The 16,186-nt window shown below is 46.3% G+C and overlaps 1 protein-coding gene across 6 annotated transcripts in view; it reads right to left on the bottom strand.

The window, feature by feature from the left end:
* Window positions 1-16,186, bottom strand: part of MYO9A (myosin IXA) — a 1,236,948-nt gene that overhangs the window by 489,800 nt on the left and 730,962 nt on the right. For all 6 annotated transcript variants that reach the window (XM_085643964.1, XM_085643968.1, XM_085643966.1 and 3 more), the window contains one exon: window positions 2,103-2,225. In XM_085643964.1, coding sequence (XP_085500090.1) covers window positions 2,103-2,225 — 123 coding nt within the window. The remainder of the gene's footprint in view (window positions 1-2,102; window positions 2,226-16,186) is intronic.

The following is a 16,186-nucleotide window of genomic DNA, read 5'->3' as shown; positions in this document are numbered from 1 at the left end:
GGTGGGGTTCATCTGTGAGTGAGAGGATGAGTGGGGTATAGTCTGCGTAGAAAATTATTTTTAGACCGAACAAGGTTGGCCGGCAGGGTCATTAATGCGTTGAAGTGTGTGGGGCGGAGAAATGACCCCTGGAGGACACCACTGGCGATATTCTTGTGTTCAGAGGTAAAAGGTGGGAGGTAGATTCTCTGGGTTCTTCCAGTGAGGAAGAAGGCGATCCATCTGAGCGGCTCCCCTTGGATGGTGATGTGGTGGAGTCTTTCAATCAGCGTGTGGTAGGATACTGTGTCGAAGACTGCCGAGAGGTCGAAGAGGATTAGAGCTGCTGTTTACTCCTCTGTCAAGAAGGGTTTGGATGTCATTGGTGGCTGCGCTTAGGGTGGTCTCAGTGTTGTAATTACTGAAGAAGCCATATTGCGAGGCGTCGAGTAGCTGGTTCTGCTTCAGGTTTATCATAACTTGCTTGTTGAAGATCTTTTTCAGTACCTAGAAGTAGGAAGATTGGCCAGTAGTTTTTGAGTGCTGGGGTCAAAGGAGGGTTTTTTTGAGTAGTGGTCAGACTTCAGCATGTTTCCAGGTGTCAAGAAATGTTGCATTGGTGATAGAAGTGTTGAGCAGGGGGTGATTTTCTGGCCGATTCTTTGGCTTTCGAGGTTGAGGACCCTTTCCAAAACCACCCCCGGATGCGCTCTTGTACCTCTGGAAGCCACGCTCCTCCAGGAGCGTGGCTGGTTCGTACGTGGTACCGGATAAGGTCCGGCTCCCGGTTCTCGACTTCCTGGCGCCGCAGTCCTCTAGCCGGATACAACGTCCTCCATCAGCAAGGAGCTCCTCGTCGCTATCGGTGGAGATGTAGCTCCTTTCGTCCTCACTTCAAAGTTAGAAAATAGCTTTGCATTTAGTTAATAAAATAAAAACGTCCTGTGAGGGAGCCTACCTTCGCATAATAGCTTTGCATTTAGTTAATAAATTAAATACGTCTTGTGAGGGAACCTGCCTTCGCATACAGCAGTTAATAAACAATGCTGCCTAAACTGCGGCTTGCGGGACTTAAGCCTCTCTCCTTCTTCTGAATACTTTTTTGGGAGTTGGAGGTGTGCAACAGATGTTAGTAAGCCAAATCTCGGACTCAAAGACGAATCTTCCCTTTCAGAAGACCTTTGATGAAGTCTTCAGGGTTGTTAGTGGGTGCCACTGGATCATTAAAACAGGAGATTAGAGACGTTCGAGAAGCTGTCAGATTAGTTTTAGGTTATGGTTGAGGTGGTAGCAGACTGAAGGCCTTTTGTTTTGTGAAGGAGTGTAGGTTGAGGATCCAGCTGTGAAGAAGGACAGAGTAGGGCTGCTGGACATTTATTCAGAAATGTGTGTGTACTGGAAAAGGATGTTGAATGTCTGCTCAAAAGTGTACATGGGCTGATTCAAGTCAATGAGTATCTATTTGGGAGCTTAAGAGGGTTACATAATCATGTTGGTGATTTGCTAGGGATGTATGAGGATGAATAAGGAAGGTGGAGTCTTGCTCCAGAAAGTATGATGGCAGACAGACAGGAGGCTAGCTTGCATCGGTAAAAGGTGAAAGGGTAGGTGCTGGAGGCTTTCATGATGTGCAGAAGGACGGCGCCATGAGGCTGCAGGTTTATTCAAGTGTGTAGAAGGCTTATTCAGAAGTATACGAGTGACGGATGGGGATGCAGGAGGTTTTTGCTAAGCTGTGCTAGGAGGAGATGCAGTCTAGTTGACAATGTAAGACAGCAGAATGGCCTGTTCAGAAGTGCATCAAAGTGGGAAGGGGATGTTGGCAGATTTGCTCAGATATTTATTAGGCCAAAAAGGAATGGCGTAAATGAGGTTAAACTAGGATGCTGGTGATTTTCTTACGTGTGTATGATGAAGGTTTAGATTTTAATGGCAAAGCTGCAATTTTGAATGACGTGTATGGTGTTTTTGGGTGTGGAATGGGTATGCTTGACGTTTATTAAGGCACATATGAGTGTAGAGGGAACATTGAAGGTCTGTTCAGGAGTGTATGTGGGTGGGATACACAGGCTTGATTAATACTGTTAAAGTGTAACACATAGGAAATGGGTTTTGTACACGACCTGGAACTGTGCACTAATGCTGGGAGGCTTCTTCTTCTTGTGCAGGTGGAGCAGCGACTTAGTGATGCGGTCGTGCAGCGTCAGGCTCGTCAGATGTTTTAAAGACTTGACATCCAAAAGATGCTGCGGACGACAGAAGAATGATCATATATTTTTTTTTTTTTTAACTCCAGTAGATTCTTTCCATTTCTTACAGTTGTCAACAATAGCTCTGAACTACAACAACATACCTGGGTGATTGTACCACGCCCCCTACAGATCTATTTACAAAATCATTGACTTCAGAACATCAGTCGAATAACCACACTCAGATTATCTACCCAATATTGGGATGGGCCATTATAAAAACAGATTGCTCCTTAATAAATACTCTGAAAATATACTGTGGCTCCTATCAGTTCATATCTTTCATGGATAGAACATACCCCGGAGCATATGGTAGCTGGAGGTAGGAAGGCCCTTGCCAGCCAGTGGGGAGTGCATGCACCAGTTAAGTTATGGATGGAGGTGTGTAAGACAGATAGTGAGTGTGTGACAGCCAACCAGTGAGAAATGAGCATGCATTTGTGAGCGTTAGAGAAATTATAATGATAATAACTTTGTGGGAATGTAAGTGAAACACCTGATTTAGTGTGTCCTATTGAGGAAATGTATCAAGAAGGATTTATTCGTATATCAGTGAAGTCATGTATTTAGGAACGTGAGGGAACGTATTTCAGTGGGAATCTTTTTATGAGTCATTGTCAACATGTGTGTGCATAAGTCAGTGTATGTGTAAGCACCAGTGGATATGCAAGTTAATCAAACAAGGGTCATAATGTGTGTTTCAGACAGGATATGTCGCTCTATTAGGGAGCAAGCGCGACAATAAGACGGTGTGTACATCATTGAGTTCAGTTTTCTGTCAGGGAATGTATTTTACAGTCTAAGTGATGGTCTGTTTCAAGTCTGTGAGGGCATGTTTGAGTGCATGAACGAGGATGTAAGTGAGAATGTGTATGTGTCAGTGAGAGTATGCTTACAGCAATGAGGATAAAGGCATATCAAAGATAGGAAGTTACTTGAGAGTTTGTACGTATTACTGGAGGTATGTGTGTAGCAGTGGGAGCATAAGAAATCAATGATGTTGTATGAATGTCAGTGAAGATATGGATATTTCTGTGAGAATTCATGAGTGAGATTTCACAAGTGTCAGTGACCATGTGTGAGCATATGCTGACATCTGGTGTTCACCAGTCACAAGTAGGTAAGTAAGACTATATTTGCACCAGGGCGTACGAGCATCTAAATGAAACGTGCATCAGTGAGGCTCACCTTTGCATTAGTGAGAGTATGCAAGTGTAAAGATCATTCCTGAGGTCCAAGCACTTAGCAGCAAATTTGAAGTACCATATGTCCTTTTCTTTACGACTGGTGGTTCAGAGCCACTGGTATTATTGCATTGTAATTGGACAAGCAAGTTACTCCATTTGGACACTTGGAACTCTCTAGGCAGTGGGCAGAAGCAGTCAAAATTTACTCAAACAGGTGCAAGTGGTTAGAAAGCCAGATACATTACGACGAGAAAATCCCATTAACCGTTAGACTTAAAAGATGATAAGATGTGCTTTGTATCCTCATATGGCAGAGATTTCTGAGGATCCGATGATTAGCTTGCAGAGCATGATACAGATTTTATACCAACATTTCACAACACCTGGACTTTCATCTGTACCAGCGTAATACATGCCATCGGTACCCATATCACTGAAGCTGAATTAACTGCCACCAGGCAATCCAGTCGATGGAGTTGTTCCTCTTCTTTAGAGGGATGCAGCATAGCATACAGGTAGGCAAGGTTAATGGACTGGTCTACTTGAAAGGAGGAGACGACTTTCGGCAGAAAGGAAGCTCTAGAGTGAAGAACCAGCTTGTTAGGGAAGATGGTTAGGTATGGAGGTTTAGAAGACCAGGCCTGGAGCTCACTGATCCTCTGGGCAGATGTTATCGCCCCAAGGAAGGCTGTCTTGATGGTAAAAAACCTGAGAGGAGAGTTATGCAGTGGATCAATGGGAGCGCACACCAGAAATGTTAGTGCGAGATTGAGGTCCCAGTGAAGCATGATAATAGGTGAAGGTGGAAACAGAGCCCTGTGGGACAAGAGAAAGAATAAACAGAAGGACCTGAGAAAGGGAAGCAGAAAGAGGGTCAACTTACTTTTCTGCACACCACGCCACAAGCCTGTCCAAGTGGTGGGCGTTTACCAACTTAGTGGAGGGACGTCTGGATGCCAAGATAACATTGCAGACTTCAGGTGGAGAGTCGAAAGCTATCAAATGTCACCACTAAATCTCTACGCATGAAGGCTGAGCGTTGACAGGTGAGGGTAGAGAACCCTTTCCTGCTGTTTTGACAGAAGATCCTCCCAATGAGGCAGCCTGATCAGAGGACCGATGGCCATCCTCAACAGCTCGGGATACCAAACTCTCAGCAAGAGTGGTATGGGTGAAAAGGCGTACAGCTTCACTCGAGATAAAAGCATCTCAGTGCGAGAGCCGCTTTGGAAACTCCAGCACGCAGAACTGCTGACAATGTGCATTCCTGGTGATAGCAAACCGATCTAGCCAAGGCTGCCCACTGCTGAAAGAGACCTTGCATAATTTCTGGATGGAGACGCCATTTGTGATCTGCTAAGCATCCTCAGGCTGAGTTTGTCTGCTCTGGCGAGAGCCTGACAAGTATTGGACCACCAGGGATATGTCCTGACCTTCCAGCCATGTCCAGAGGTGCAGGGCCTTTTGACAAACGGTCCACGACCCCACCTCACCCTGTTTGTTGCAGTACCACATGGTGGTGGTATTTTCCGTGAACACCTCCACCAGCCTTCCCTTGATGGAAGGTAGAAAGATTCTCAAAGGTTCTCAATGCCAGCTGGATTGCCCAGAGCTCAAGTAGGTTGATGTGGAGTTCAGATTCCGCCAGAGATAAGAGGCCTCTGATCTCCACCTTTCCCAGATGGCCACCTCATCCAAGGAGTCATGCATCTGTCACCACTGTCAGATCTGGTTGGGAAGGGGAGAGGGGTCCGTCGCTGACCCAACCGTTGCTCGTTAACTGCAGAGCCTGCATATACTAAAGAGCATGTGGCATTACCAGGATGCAGGAGGCCATCAGGCCCAGCAGCCTAAGAGTCACTCTTATTGAAACCCAGGATAGAGGCTGAAACATCAGTATCATAGCCAGAATAACCTGGACTGTTCGGGAGGATAAGCCCAAAACTGCACCGTGTCCAAAGAGCTCAGATGAAAGAGAGCATGTGAGTAGGAGTCAGGTGTGACTTTGGCACGTTGATAGTGAACACCAACGAGTACAGGAGTTACACTGTAGTCTGGAGGTCTGAGAAGACAGCCTGAAGATAGCCCGCCTTCAACACCCAGTTATCGAGATAGAGAGAGACTGGTACCCCTGATCTCCACAGATGTTCTGCAACCACTGCCATCACCTTGGTAAACACCGAAGAAGCACTGTTAAGGCCAAAGAGAGCACAGTAAACTGAAAGCGCTCGTAGCCCACCTTTAACCGCAGGTAACATCCATGGGCAAGCAGGACGGGAACGTGGAAATATGGGTTCATCATTCAGTCTTCCAGGTCCAGACCGGACTTGAGCGAGCGTGAACATTTTGAATTTCTTGTTTTGAGGAAGAAATTGAGAGGGCATAGGTCTAGGACAGGACAAAGGCCTTTGTCCTTCTTGGACTCTATAAAGTAGCAGGAATAATGACCACGACCAACTGCTGGTGTCGGCACCCTCTCTATGACTCCCTTGGCAAAGAGAGCTGCCACTTCCTGGTGAAGAAAGAACAGACGGTCCTCCCTCAGCTATCACAAGTGGGTGGCATAGGTGGAGGGATTGTCACAAAGGGAAGAGAGTACCCCGGTCGGACAATCCGGAGAGCATAGTGGTCGGATGTTATCGACGTCCAGTGGTGCAGGTGATGGCGTATCCTGCCTCCCACTTGGTTTGCCATGATGATTAGAGGGCAAACTAAAGAGGTTTGGAGGCTGGTGGTGGACTGGTCATACGGGTCTGTCTGTCCGACCCACGGGGTATGGGGGCATCACATCCTCGGCTACGCAGAGGTTGGGGATCATGCATGCTGTGGTGGCTGGGCCGGTAAGGACGTGGCTGGAAGCCCCTTCCGTGGCCACACAAGGAGCGAAAGGCAAAATGGGGTTGGCGGGTGACCATGGAAAGGTCCAAGGACCTGGCAGTAGCTCTGCTATTCTTGAAGCACCCCAGCACTGTCCATGAGCGAGGCTTGGAAATCCCCTGAAAAGCCAGTCGCTCTCAGTCAGGCGTAGTGTTGTAAGGCTACTGATAAAGAAAACGCTCTGCCTAGCCAGTTGGTCATATTCATCCCACATCTGATTGTGAACTTTGCTGCACATCGCTCGCCGACCACAGCTTGGGAGAGTACGGCGCAGGCCTCCTGTGAAACCATGGGCAGCATCTGCGCAACCGAATCCCACAGTGCATCAGAGTAACGGCCCAAAAGACATGCAGTGTTCACAGACCCCAAAATATTACCTTGCCTAAAGTGTACCGCCTCTTTGATTCCCTATCTGGTGGAGTGGTATGGAATGTGCCAGGATTCACGCTGGAAGACAAGCCTTGGAACACCAAGCACTCCGAGGTAGGGTGCAGTGAAAATTGGGGTCCCTTGGGGCAGGCGATGGTGGTGGGCAATTATCCTGTTGACAGATCCCAAGCTGCAGGTCCCAAGCAGGACCTCGGTAAGGGTTTCACTACAAGGGAGAAGCGGATTCAAGGGGTGGGGTCATTCCTGGCTGAAACACCTCTGTCTAGACAGTCTTAACTGCCACTGAGAGCAAGCTAATGTCTAGGACTTCGGCCACCACAGCATAAAAATCACCCACCTCCGCCACAACGGTAGGAGGAGAGACCATTCCAGTATCTGGGGAGGTGACCAGTCCACTGACGTCTGCCAATTCCTCACACCAGTGTATGCTGGGATCTAGGGGCTGTATTCCTCATCAGGGTCCAGTGGCCCCTCCCAATCTTTCCCAAGTCCTAGCCCCTAGGAATAGGGATCAGGCTCCGGTCTGGAGGAGTCATCAGTTGTTGTCGCAGTCAGTATAGTCAGACACCCCTTCGGTTACATGTCCAAGTTGGGTATGAGAATGGGCACAGGCGGCGCCGGGAGCGTCATCACTGGGACAGTCAGGGAATGCTGAGGTGATACGACCGGCGCCGGTCCGGATCCATCCGTGGATCCAAAGAGCCCGACTGGTGCCAGGGTTGGACCCACCGTTGGGGAACCAGCATGGGCACCTCCGTATCCCGCAGGGGCCAAAGACAAGTCAGCAGGGACAGGCCGACCAAATATTAGAGGCATGGCCTCATAACATTTGTGGACTAGGGCGGGGGTTGCTCTGGCTCCCGGAAACTCAGGGACGCGCAGATCCTGCACAGGATCAACCGCAGATCCAAGCCTTGGATGACCATGGCCCATCATCTCGTCGGATGACTTTGACAGACAGGGTGAAGTTGAATATCTTTTTGACATATTACTTTTTTCCTTTTGGAGGGACTTACCCAAATGCCCTGATGGCTTCGCCGAAAATCGATGGCTCCCCGACTGATCCCAGGACCTTCGCAGCATCACACATCCAGCGGCAAGAAGCATGCGGGACTGCTCCCTCAAGACCTAGTGGCGCATGGTGCAGAGCCAACGCAGGTCTACATGTCATGGTCGTGCTCCAGACACCAGAGGCAAACAAGTTGGGGGTCAGTCACAGACATAACTGCCACACCAGGAGCAAGATCTCAATAGAACTTTGACAAAACGTCGAAAAAAGGTCAGTCAAAAAATGACTCGGGGTATTTGTATTTGTATGCATTATTTATAAAGTGCAGCTATCACCCAACGGGTATCTTGGCGCTAAAGTACATGAATTATCAGTCCAAGATGAAAACAGATGTGGGGTAGCATGGAGTCTTCAATGATGTTAAATTCTAGGGAACAACCAAGTTTTAACTTTTTTCCTGAATTGCAGAAGGTTGCGGGACTGTCTGATTTCCAGAGGAAGTTTGTTTCAAAGCTTTGCAGCGGCCGAACTAAACGCCCTACCTCCTGCCTTGGCTCTTCGAATTTTAGGAGTTCTCGCCAAGTAGGTAGTAGAGGATCGAAGACACCTCGACGGAATATACCATGTGAATGTCTCCTGTATAGGTTTGGATCCAAACCCATGAAGGGCTTTGAACACCAAGCAGAGAGATTTAAACTGGATTCTCTGCATAATTGGTAGCCAATGAAGCTCTGCGAGGGCCAAAGAACCCGACGAGTGGCGAGGTTTCATCAATACCAATTTGGGCGCCAATGTTTGAACTCTTTGGAGGCGTTCGATGAAAAATGTTGGGGACTCCAATAATAGGGCATTACAGTAGTCCAGCCTACTGAGAATGATACTTCCAACGACCAAGGCTCTGGCCGTATTAGGCAACAGCGGGAGGATCTTCCTCCAGCTTATTTACATGTACTTCAAGGTTTAAGTCAGCATCTAGCATAACTTCCAGATTGTGTACTGATTTAGCCGGGATCAAAGTAGAGGCAGTTGAAGAAGGCCAGAAATTATCTGGAAAAGGAGAGGGAACTTTCCCCACAGCGCAGTGCAGGACCTCGGTCTTGTCAGAGTTAAATTGGAGAGAGTTGGCTCTTAGCCAACAGGCAGTGTCCTGCATATAGGCATGAAATGTCGCAAGAGGTATCGAATGATTCCCCTCTAGAGAGAAAAATAGCTGAGTATCATCAGCGTAGTTTACCAACTTCACACCATGCGCCTTTATAATATCGATCAAGGGTCTCATATAGATGTTAAAAAGGATGGGACTGATCGCTGATCCCTGAGGGACGCCATGATGGACATTGGAAAACTCAGATTGATACGGAGGGAGAGACACCGCCTGACACCTGTCAGATACGAGCGAAACCTTTCTAGGGCCATGCCTGACACCTCGATCTCATCCAGCCTGGTCAAAAAAATGTCGCAGTTGACCGTGTCGAAAGCAGCAGACAGGTCAAGCAAAATAAGAATACGAGATTGTCCTCAATCGGAGATCGTCTAACACGGTCACCAGAGCAGTCTCAGTTCCATGGCCAGGTCGAAAACCGAACTGTACATCATCTAGCTTAGAATTAGATTCCAAGAACTGAGACAAAGTTTTGCTGACCAATGATTTTAACCGGATATGGTAAGAGTGCGATCGGTCTGTAGTTACCAGCACAGGTAGGGTCGAGTGTCGCTTTTTTTGAAAAGTGGAGTAACCACCGCCCGTTTCCAACATGCTGGTACTGATCCAGAAGTCAGGGAACTATTACAAATCTGTCGAAGAGTGGAAAAAAGCTCCGAACCCAATTCCTTCCACATTTTGTGTGGAAGAGGATCTAAAGGAGAACCAGATGACATTATGGTATAACTTCTTCCACTTCCTCTAGCACTCTCCAGCGCAGAAAGAAAAGAACTGACATCAGAGCGTTTGGATGTCCCTTCTATAGCGGCACTGCGCACGACACTTCTGGCGCTGACAACGCAGATGACCACACAGAGCCAAACGACGCCAACCAATGGCGCGCAGGGGTACTGCTCACACAATTTTTCCAGATCCAGTCTGAGACCTGGCGATAATTCTAAGGAAAGAAACTTGCAGCTACAACTAGAATCTCAATCAGATCTGAAAAGCAGGTGTTAGTGCTACAGACCCAGATTACAGCAGATGAGAGGTCTGAACCTTTGTAGCAAGCACAGAGTTCCTTGGCTACTGAACAAGTCTGATGGGAAGGCTGTTTGGGAGCCCATCATTTCAAGTTTAGTTTTTTTTGAAGATTGCGATAAGGAAGAAGATAATTATTTTTTCTGAGAAGAACCAAGTTTACTCTTCTGTCACGGTCCTTATGCATCTCTGATGACAATGCGAAAAAATACACTTTTTTAGGCCACGATCTGGATGTAGGCAATAAATGAATAATGAAGATGCTCTTTTCCTTTCAGGAACACCAGGCTCAGGTCTCAGACATCATGAGCTCTCCTGGCTCAAACATCTCACAGACAAACAGATGAAAATTACAGGCACTGATCTCCTACTGAATAGGTTGAAATGGTCCAGAAAGGAAATGAAATAGTGAAAAATATCAAAAATGCAAGTTCTGGGAGCAGGGCTCCAGAGGATTTCCTAACACCTGATATGTAGGAGAAAATGTAAGCAGCACAGCTGCTAAGGAGAATTGAGTTGCTTGCATCTCCACTTCATTGCCTAATATTTGATTCCCATAATAAGGAGGTTAAACTACAGGTAATATGCCTGATTTAATGTTAGCATTACATACGTAAAATGCAAAGTATACAAAGACTAATGAGGAATGCCTGCTAGTTGACAGTAAATAATTCAAGCACGTGAACCTCATTTGTTACTTCAAATTCCAATTTCTTTAGAAATCCTGAGAGCGCAAAAGATGGTTCAAACAAATCTGCTATCAAGGCATACTTCCTGAGCTAACAGAACTGGTCCCTATGTAAGGGGTGTGCAGACAGACAACCTTCTGGCCATTGTGGTATTAGCGAGGTTGCAATACAGGATGGGTGGCTGAAATCTCACCAACAAAATCACAATCTGGTAGCCCCTTGATAAATAAGATTATATTCATAGTTCTTTCTTTCTACTGTTAAACTGACGGGTGGAGCTCTTGTGGTTTTTTTCCACTATGGTGACCAAGTTCTGCCTTTTTCGAAAGTTAAGATACTCCTTTGTTTTTTTTGTTTTGTGTCCTCTTTCACCTCAGACCTCTTTTATACACACAAGCTGTCCGTACCAGTACTTGGCAAGCCATGAGAAATAGGCGTTAGGTTGAAAACTCACGGTGCTTTCAGCCTATAGGTACACTGACAGACATAAATGTTATTGCCCACGGAAGAGAGGGGAAGAGGTTACTCTCCTGCTAAGCCCACAAGAGCCTGATGGACACTTTTGTTGGCATATATATAAGGTGGTGCCCAACGCGGTCCGAAGAGTTCCAAGGAGGCATAATCATAGGACCTGATGTGGCCCCATGTTGGTTAAGTTCTGACCCATTTCGACAGCAAGTCCCAAAAGGCAATCTTTTTTACTCTACAACTTCTGGACAGGTCCATCTTGGATGTCTCAACCATAGACGTCAGCCAGTCAGAGTGCAAGGAAGGGGAGGGTTCAATCCAACGCTTACATATTTTCCTCCTACCTAACAAAATGGCATAAAATAAGAGAGATTTAGCAGCCCCAGAGACTTGGTTGGTAAGTCCGAAAATTAAAAGGGCCAGGTCTATTTGGATTGGGACTCCCAAAATGCCCTCCACTGACCTCCAAACTTCTTCCCACCAAAACAGAGCCATAGCGGGGCAATCTTAAAACATGTGTACATCTGAAGCTTCAACCAGACCACACTTCCTGCAGCTAACCTGGGACCCAGTTGAAAATTTAGACAGCTTTAAAGGGGAAAAATAGGCCCTGTGGACAGTGAATAGATGGTTTCTCCTCAACCAAGCAGGTCTTACTATGCTGAAATGAGTCTTGAATTAATTCTGCCACAGTTGCTCGCGCTGTTAATTTGGAAGATGCTCACTCCATATTTCGTCTGCAAGTTTAAAATCACCATCCACGGCCTCCTCCACTGCAATACCAGTAAGAAACCACCCTCCTCCCCACTGGTCTATCAACTAGCTGTTGTTTTAGAAAATTGCCCCAGCCTATCGAGGTTTTCTGGCTTTGCTGTGCTTGGACCCAGCTCTGCAGCTGGATGTATTTAACTTTGAGAGACCCGCTCCCACTTGATCTCTAAGTTGTTCCTATGGGATTAGTATGCTCCCTTCCACCAACTCACCCCATACTTTCACCCCTGCTTCTCTAAGTGGTAAAGCAAGCCTGTCCTGGAGACTTTCCGGCGCGTCTGGTGAATCCCAAAGTGGCGCTAGGCTAGAGAAGTAGTTAAGACTAACAAGGCACTTTACTCTGGCCCATGATTTGGACAATGCCTGGAGGACTTTTAATTTAACCTTTTTGAAAAAATTTGGTTCCCCAAATTTAAACAGAATTCCCTCCTGCAGTAACATAGCCAAGAACATGCCTCCCCGCCCCTATGTTTACAGACATTTTTAAGAGCATTTGAGAGTGCGCAAACTGAAAGGCCCAGGCATAATACTGTAGATCAGGAAGCGCAAGACCCCCTTTCTCTCTCCTACGCCTCAGCTTCTTCCAGGCTATTCTGGCAGTTCTATATGAACAAATAAAAGAATTTAAAGCCTGCTGTAATTTATCGACGGCTGATTTATCGAAATGTAGGGGAATGGTATTAAAAAGAAATGTTATTTTTGGCAGCACCACCATTTTAACTAAATTTACCCTCCCAAGAATAGATAAAGAGAGGTGGACCCAGGCTTTCATTTGTTTTTGGCACTCCCTTGACTCTCATGCTAAATTGACTTCTGCAATTTTGGCTATGTCCTGGACAATTCTGACCCCCAGGTAGCCCATACTAGAGCTGACCTGACGTTGACTGCCCCGAGGTTCCATACCATAATCTCTGTCTTCCCGGCATTCGCCTCATAACCTGAAACCTGCCCAAACTCCTGTGCCAAACCGATCACTGCTGAGAGAGTTGTTTCTAGGTCTGCTGAGAAAACCAAAATGTCATCAGCATACAGGGCTACCTTCCTTTCCCACTCTCCATACCTAAAAGGCACGATACTGGGAGGATCTTCTCTAAGCCTCTGCGCAAAAGGCTCAATGTACATATCAAAAAGGGGAGGAGCAAGGGGGCACCCCTGCCTAATACCCCTAGTGATTCTAAATGATTTTGTCAGTTTACCATTGACCAGCAGCCTAGCTGACGTAGCTTGATATAACAATTGGATGGTATGGCAAAACTTCTTACCCAAATTAAATTTCCCCATGACTTCAGACAGGTAAACCCAATTGACCCTGTCGAAAGCCTTGGTGGCATCAAGAGTCGAGGCAGCGAGAGGGAGTGAGTAAGCGTAGGCGATGTCAATAGCTCCTATGAGATCATAAGTGAGATCTGATAACTGTCTGCCTTTTACGAACCCCTTCTGATCTAAATGAAGGATGTCACCGGCCACTGACCCCAGCCTGGCCGCCAGGATTGAGGCAAAGATTTTATAAACCGCATAAATAAAATAGGCCTATATGACCCGCAGCTCGCTGGATCTTTACCAGTTTTCAAGATCAAGATGACCGTGGCGTCATCCCAAGACTCAGGAGGCTTTAGACCTTCTGCTAGAATCTTATTAAATAGCTGTGTCAATATAGGAATAATAGCTTCACCCAGAGACCTATATAACTCGGCTGGTAACCCATTGGGTCCCGCCGCTTTGCCTCTCTTACAAGCAGCTATAGCCTTCCTCACTTCCTCTTGAGTAATATCCTGTTATAAATCCTCCTGTTTAGAACTTATAGATACCAAAGTAGTCCTATTCAGCCAGTCCTTGATTTTAGGCCTGTCCTCTATCGAATCTTCTTGATATATAGCCTGGAAATACTTAAGGCCTCACCAATTTCTTCATCCGAAGACAGAGCAGCTACTCCATACCCTGTAGGAATTTCCTTTATCTGGTTACGAAGTCTGTCTGCTTTTGCCTTTCATGCTAACAGTTTTCCAGCCCCTTCCCCATACTCAAAATGGGCGATCTTACTTCTGCGCATAAGCCTTAATTGAAGGATACCCTGCAACTGCTCTCTTAGTTTACTAAGTTTATCCAAAGCTGCTGGTAATCTGCCCAAAGCAGCCTCTTGATCTAGTTGAGCCTAGGCGTCCTTCATTTCTGCCTCCAAAAAAGCAATCTCTTCCCTATACTTTTTATTTCTAAAACTCATCCTGCTAGTGATAATACCCCTCAAGAAGGCCTTAAGGGAGTCCCAAACCACCGTAATGTTTGCTGTACCTAGGTTAATTTTGAGGAAGATTTCAGATTCCTGGGCCAAAAAAGACATCTCTTCCTCCAGAAGCAGTGTTCGGTCAAAAGACCAAATTTTCGACTGCTTGGCCTGCGCCCAATCGAGATCTAATACTACTCCCGAATGATCTGACAGATGGGACGACAGATAAATAAGGTCTTTGACCTTACCCCTTAGGCTATAACTGACCAAAATATAGTCAATTCTTGACTTGTGCCGATATTGGAGGTTTCGATTTGAGACCCCCAACTGCTGGCCCGATCTCTCCCTCCAAATATCACATAAACCCATCTGCGCCATCATATTCTAGAGATACGCCCTAGACCTAGAGGGGACAGCCGCTCTGCTACCAGCAGATTTGACGAGTTTAGGATTGAGAACAATATTATAATCTCCAGCCATAATAACCGGTTCTGGGAAGTCTAAAAGATGCGAGAAAATTGTTTTGAGAGATGAAGGATCATCTTCATTTGGGCCATAGTAGTCAACAAAAGTAAGAGGAATGCCCATTAAAATCACCCATCTGCCGCATGGGTCTTCCCTATGCTGTATAATCTGAGCATTGGCTTGTTTTTTTAAAGAGGATCAAAACCCCTCTAATATTAGCTGTCTGGTTGGTGCAGATAAATGAGTCCACCCATTTTTGGTTTTTAAAGACTTCATAGGTCTCTTCCTTAAGAAGATGTGTCTCCTGGATGACAATGACCTGCGCTGGGGAATCCCTAAAATATTGCAAAATCCTAGCTCTTGTAGACTTCACACGCAAGCCATTGACATTCCAGGATAATATCTGAAGTGGTTTCATAGTAACTTAAATCGGAGACCCTCGTCCAATAATAAGCCAAGGAAAGACCGACACCTAATCCCTCAGGAACGAACCACAGCTATTTGGGCTACGCCTGGTATAGATATAGCGAATGAGGTATTTTTGTTTTTTTATGCCCCAGTGCTCCCCATCCCCCCCAACCACACAGCTGACCCCCCCGGAGAATCCTTCCCCCATAGATCTGGACAGATGTAGTCTAGGTGTTGCACCCCGGAGCTGCCCGACCCATCCCGTCCCAATCCTGTGTAAAAGATTCAAATACCACATAATTAAGCCCTTACCAAAAAGAAGAAAGAAGAATGGATATATACTAGAAAAAACTAAAAAATAATCACCCCAATTTTACTCCAAGCACCACTCATACTTCTCAGCTTGATTTATCTTGCACCTAACCCGAAGAAAAAAAGAGAAAGACACGAGTGACAAGGACGACCCTATGCCCCAACCTAATCATGGCCAGAGAGTAGAGAGCTCTTTCCTATGGGACTCCCTTACTGATGGAACCAAGCAGCTCATCTGCCTCCTGGACTGATCTTATGTTGTGCATTTTATTATTGTGCATAACCTTTAAGAAGGCGGGAAATTTCAGCTGTGCAACTGCACCGAGCTTCTTGAAATCGTCCGTCCTCCTGACTAGTTCCCACTGTCTTTCAAGGGTAGCTTTAGCAATATCTGAGCGAATTTCGAAGGAGAAATCATTGGCCCGTAATGTTTTTACTTTCAAAGCCAAATTGAGGATTTTTTCCTTTAAAGAATAAGTAAGGAAATTGACAAGGATTTTACTTGGCTTGACTATTAGGGTTCTTCCGAAACTGATCTCTATGAATCCTCTGTATATCCATTCCTAGGGTTACCTCTGACTCCTCAAATTGCAACACTTTTTTGCGCAGTGAGATTATATATGATTTGAGTCAGACCCTTCTTTCCCTTCTGGAATATTCAATAGACGGAGGTTGTTCCTGCGAGAATTGTTTTCTAACATCTCCATTCGGTCCCGGATAGCTGCCTCCTCCAGTTTGAGTACCTGGATCTCAGCTTCCGCTACCCCGAGATTGTTTTTCAGTTCTCCAACCGTCTTCTCCAACGTCTCGGTCCTGATGTTTAAGAGGTCCACCTTCCTTTCAGAGGACTCACAAGAACTCCTTATCTTGCCCTGGTTTGCGGCAGAGACAGAAAAGCCTTTCTTGATATCATCCGACAGTGTAGCAAAAAGATTCCAGCGAGGCTACTGAGGGCCCGCCCGTCTCTAGGGGCTTA

Source organism: Triturus cristatus, chromosome 3_1, assembly GCF_964204655.1.
Source record: "Triturus cristatus chromosome 3_1, aTriCri1.1, whole genome shotgun sequence".
In the NCBI taxonomy this organism is placed as follows: domain Eukaryota; kingdom Metazoa; phylum Chordata; class Amphibia; order Caudata; family Salamandridae; genus Triturus; species Triturus cristatus.
Note: the sequence above shows the minus strand (reverse complement) of the source record. Positions and strands in the feature narration are given on the sequence as shown.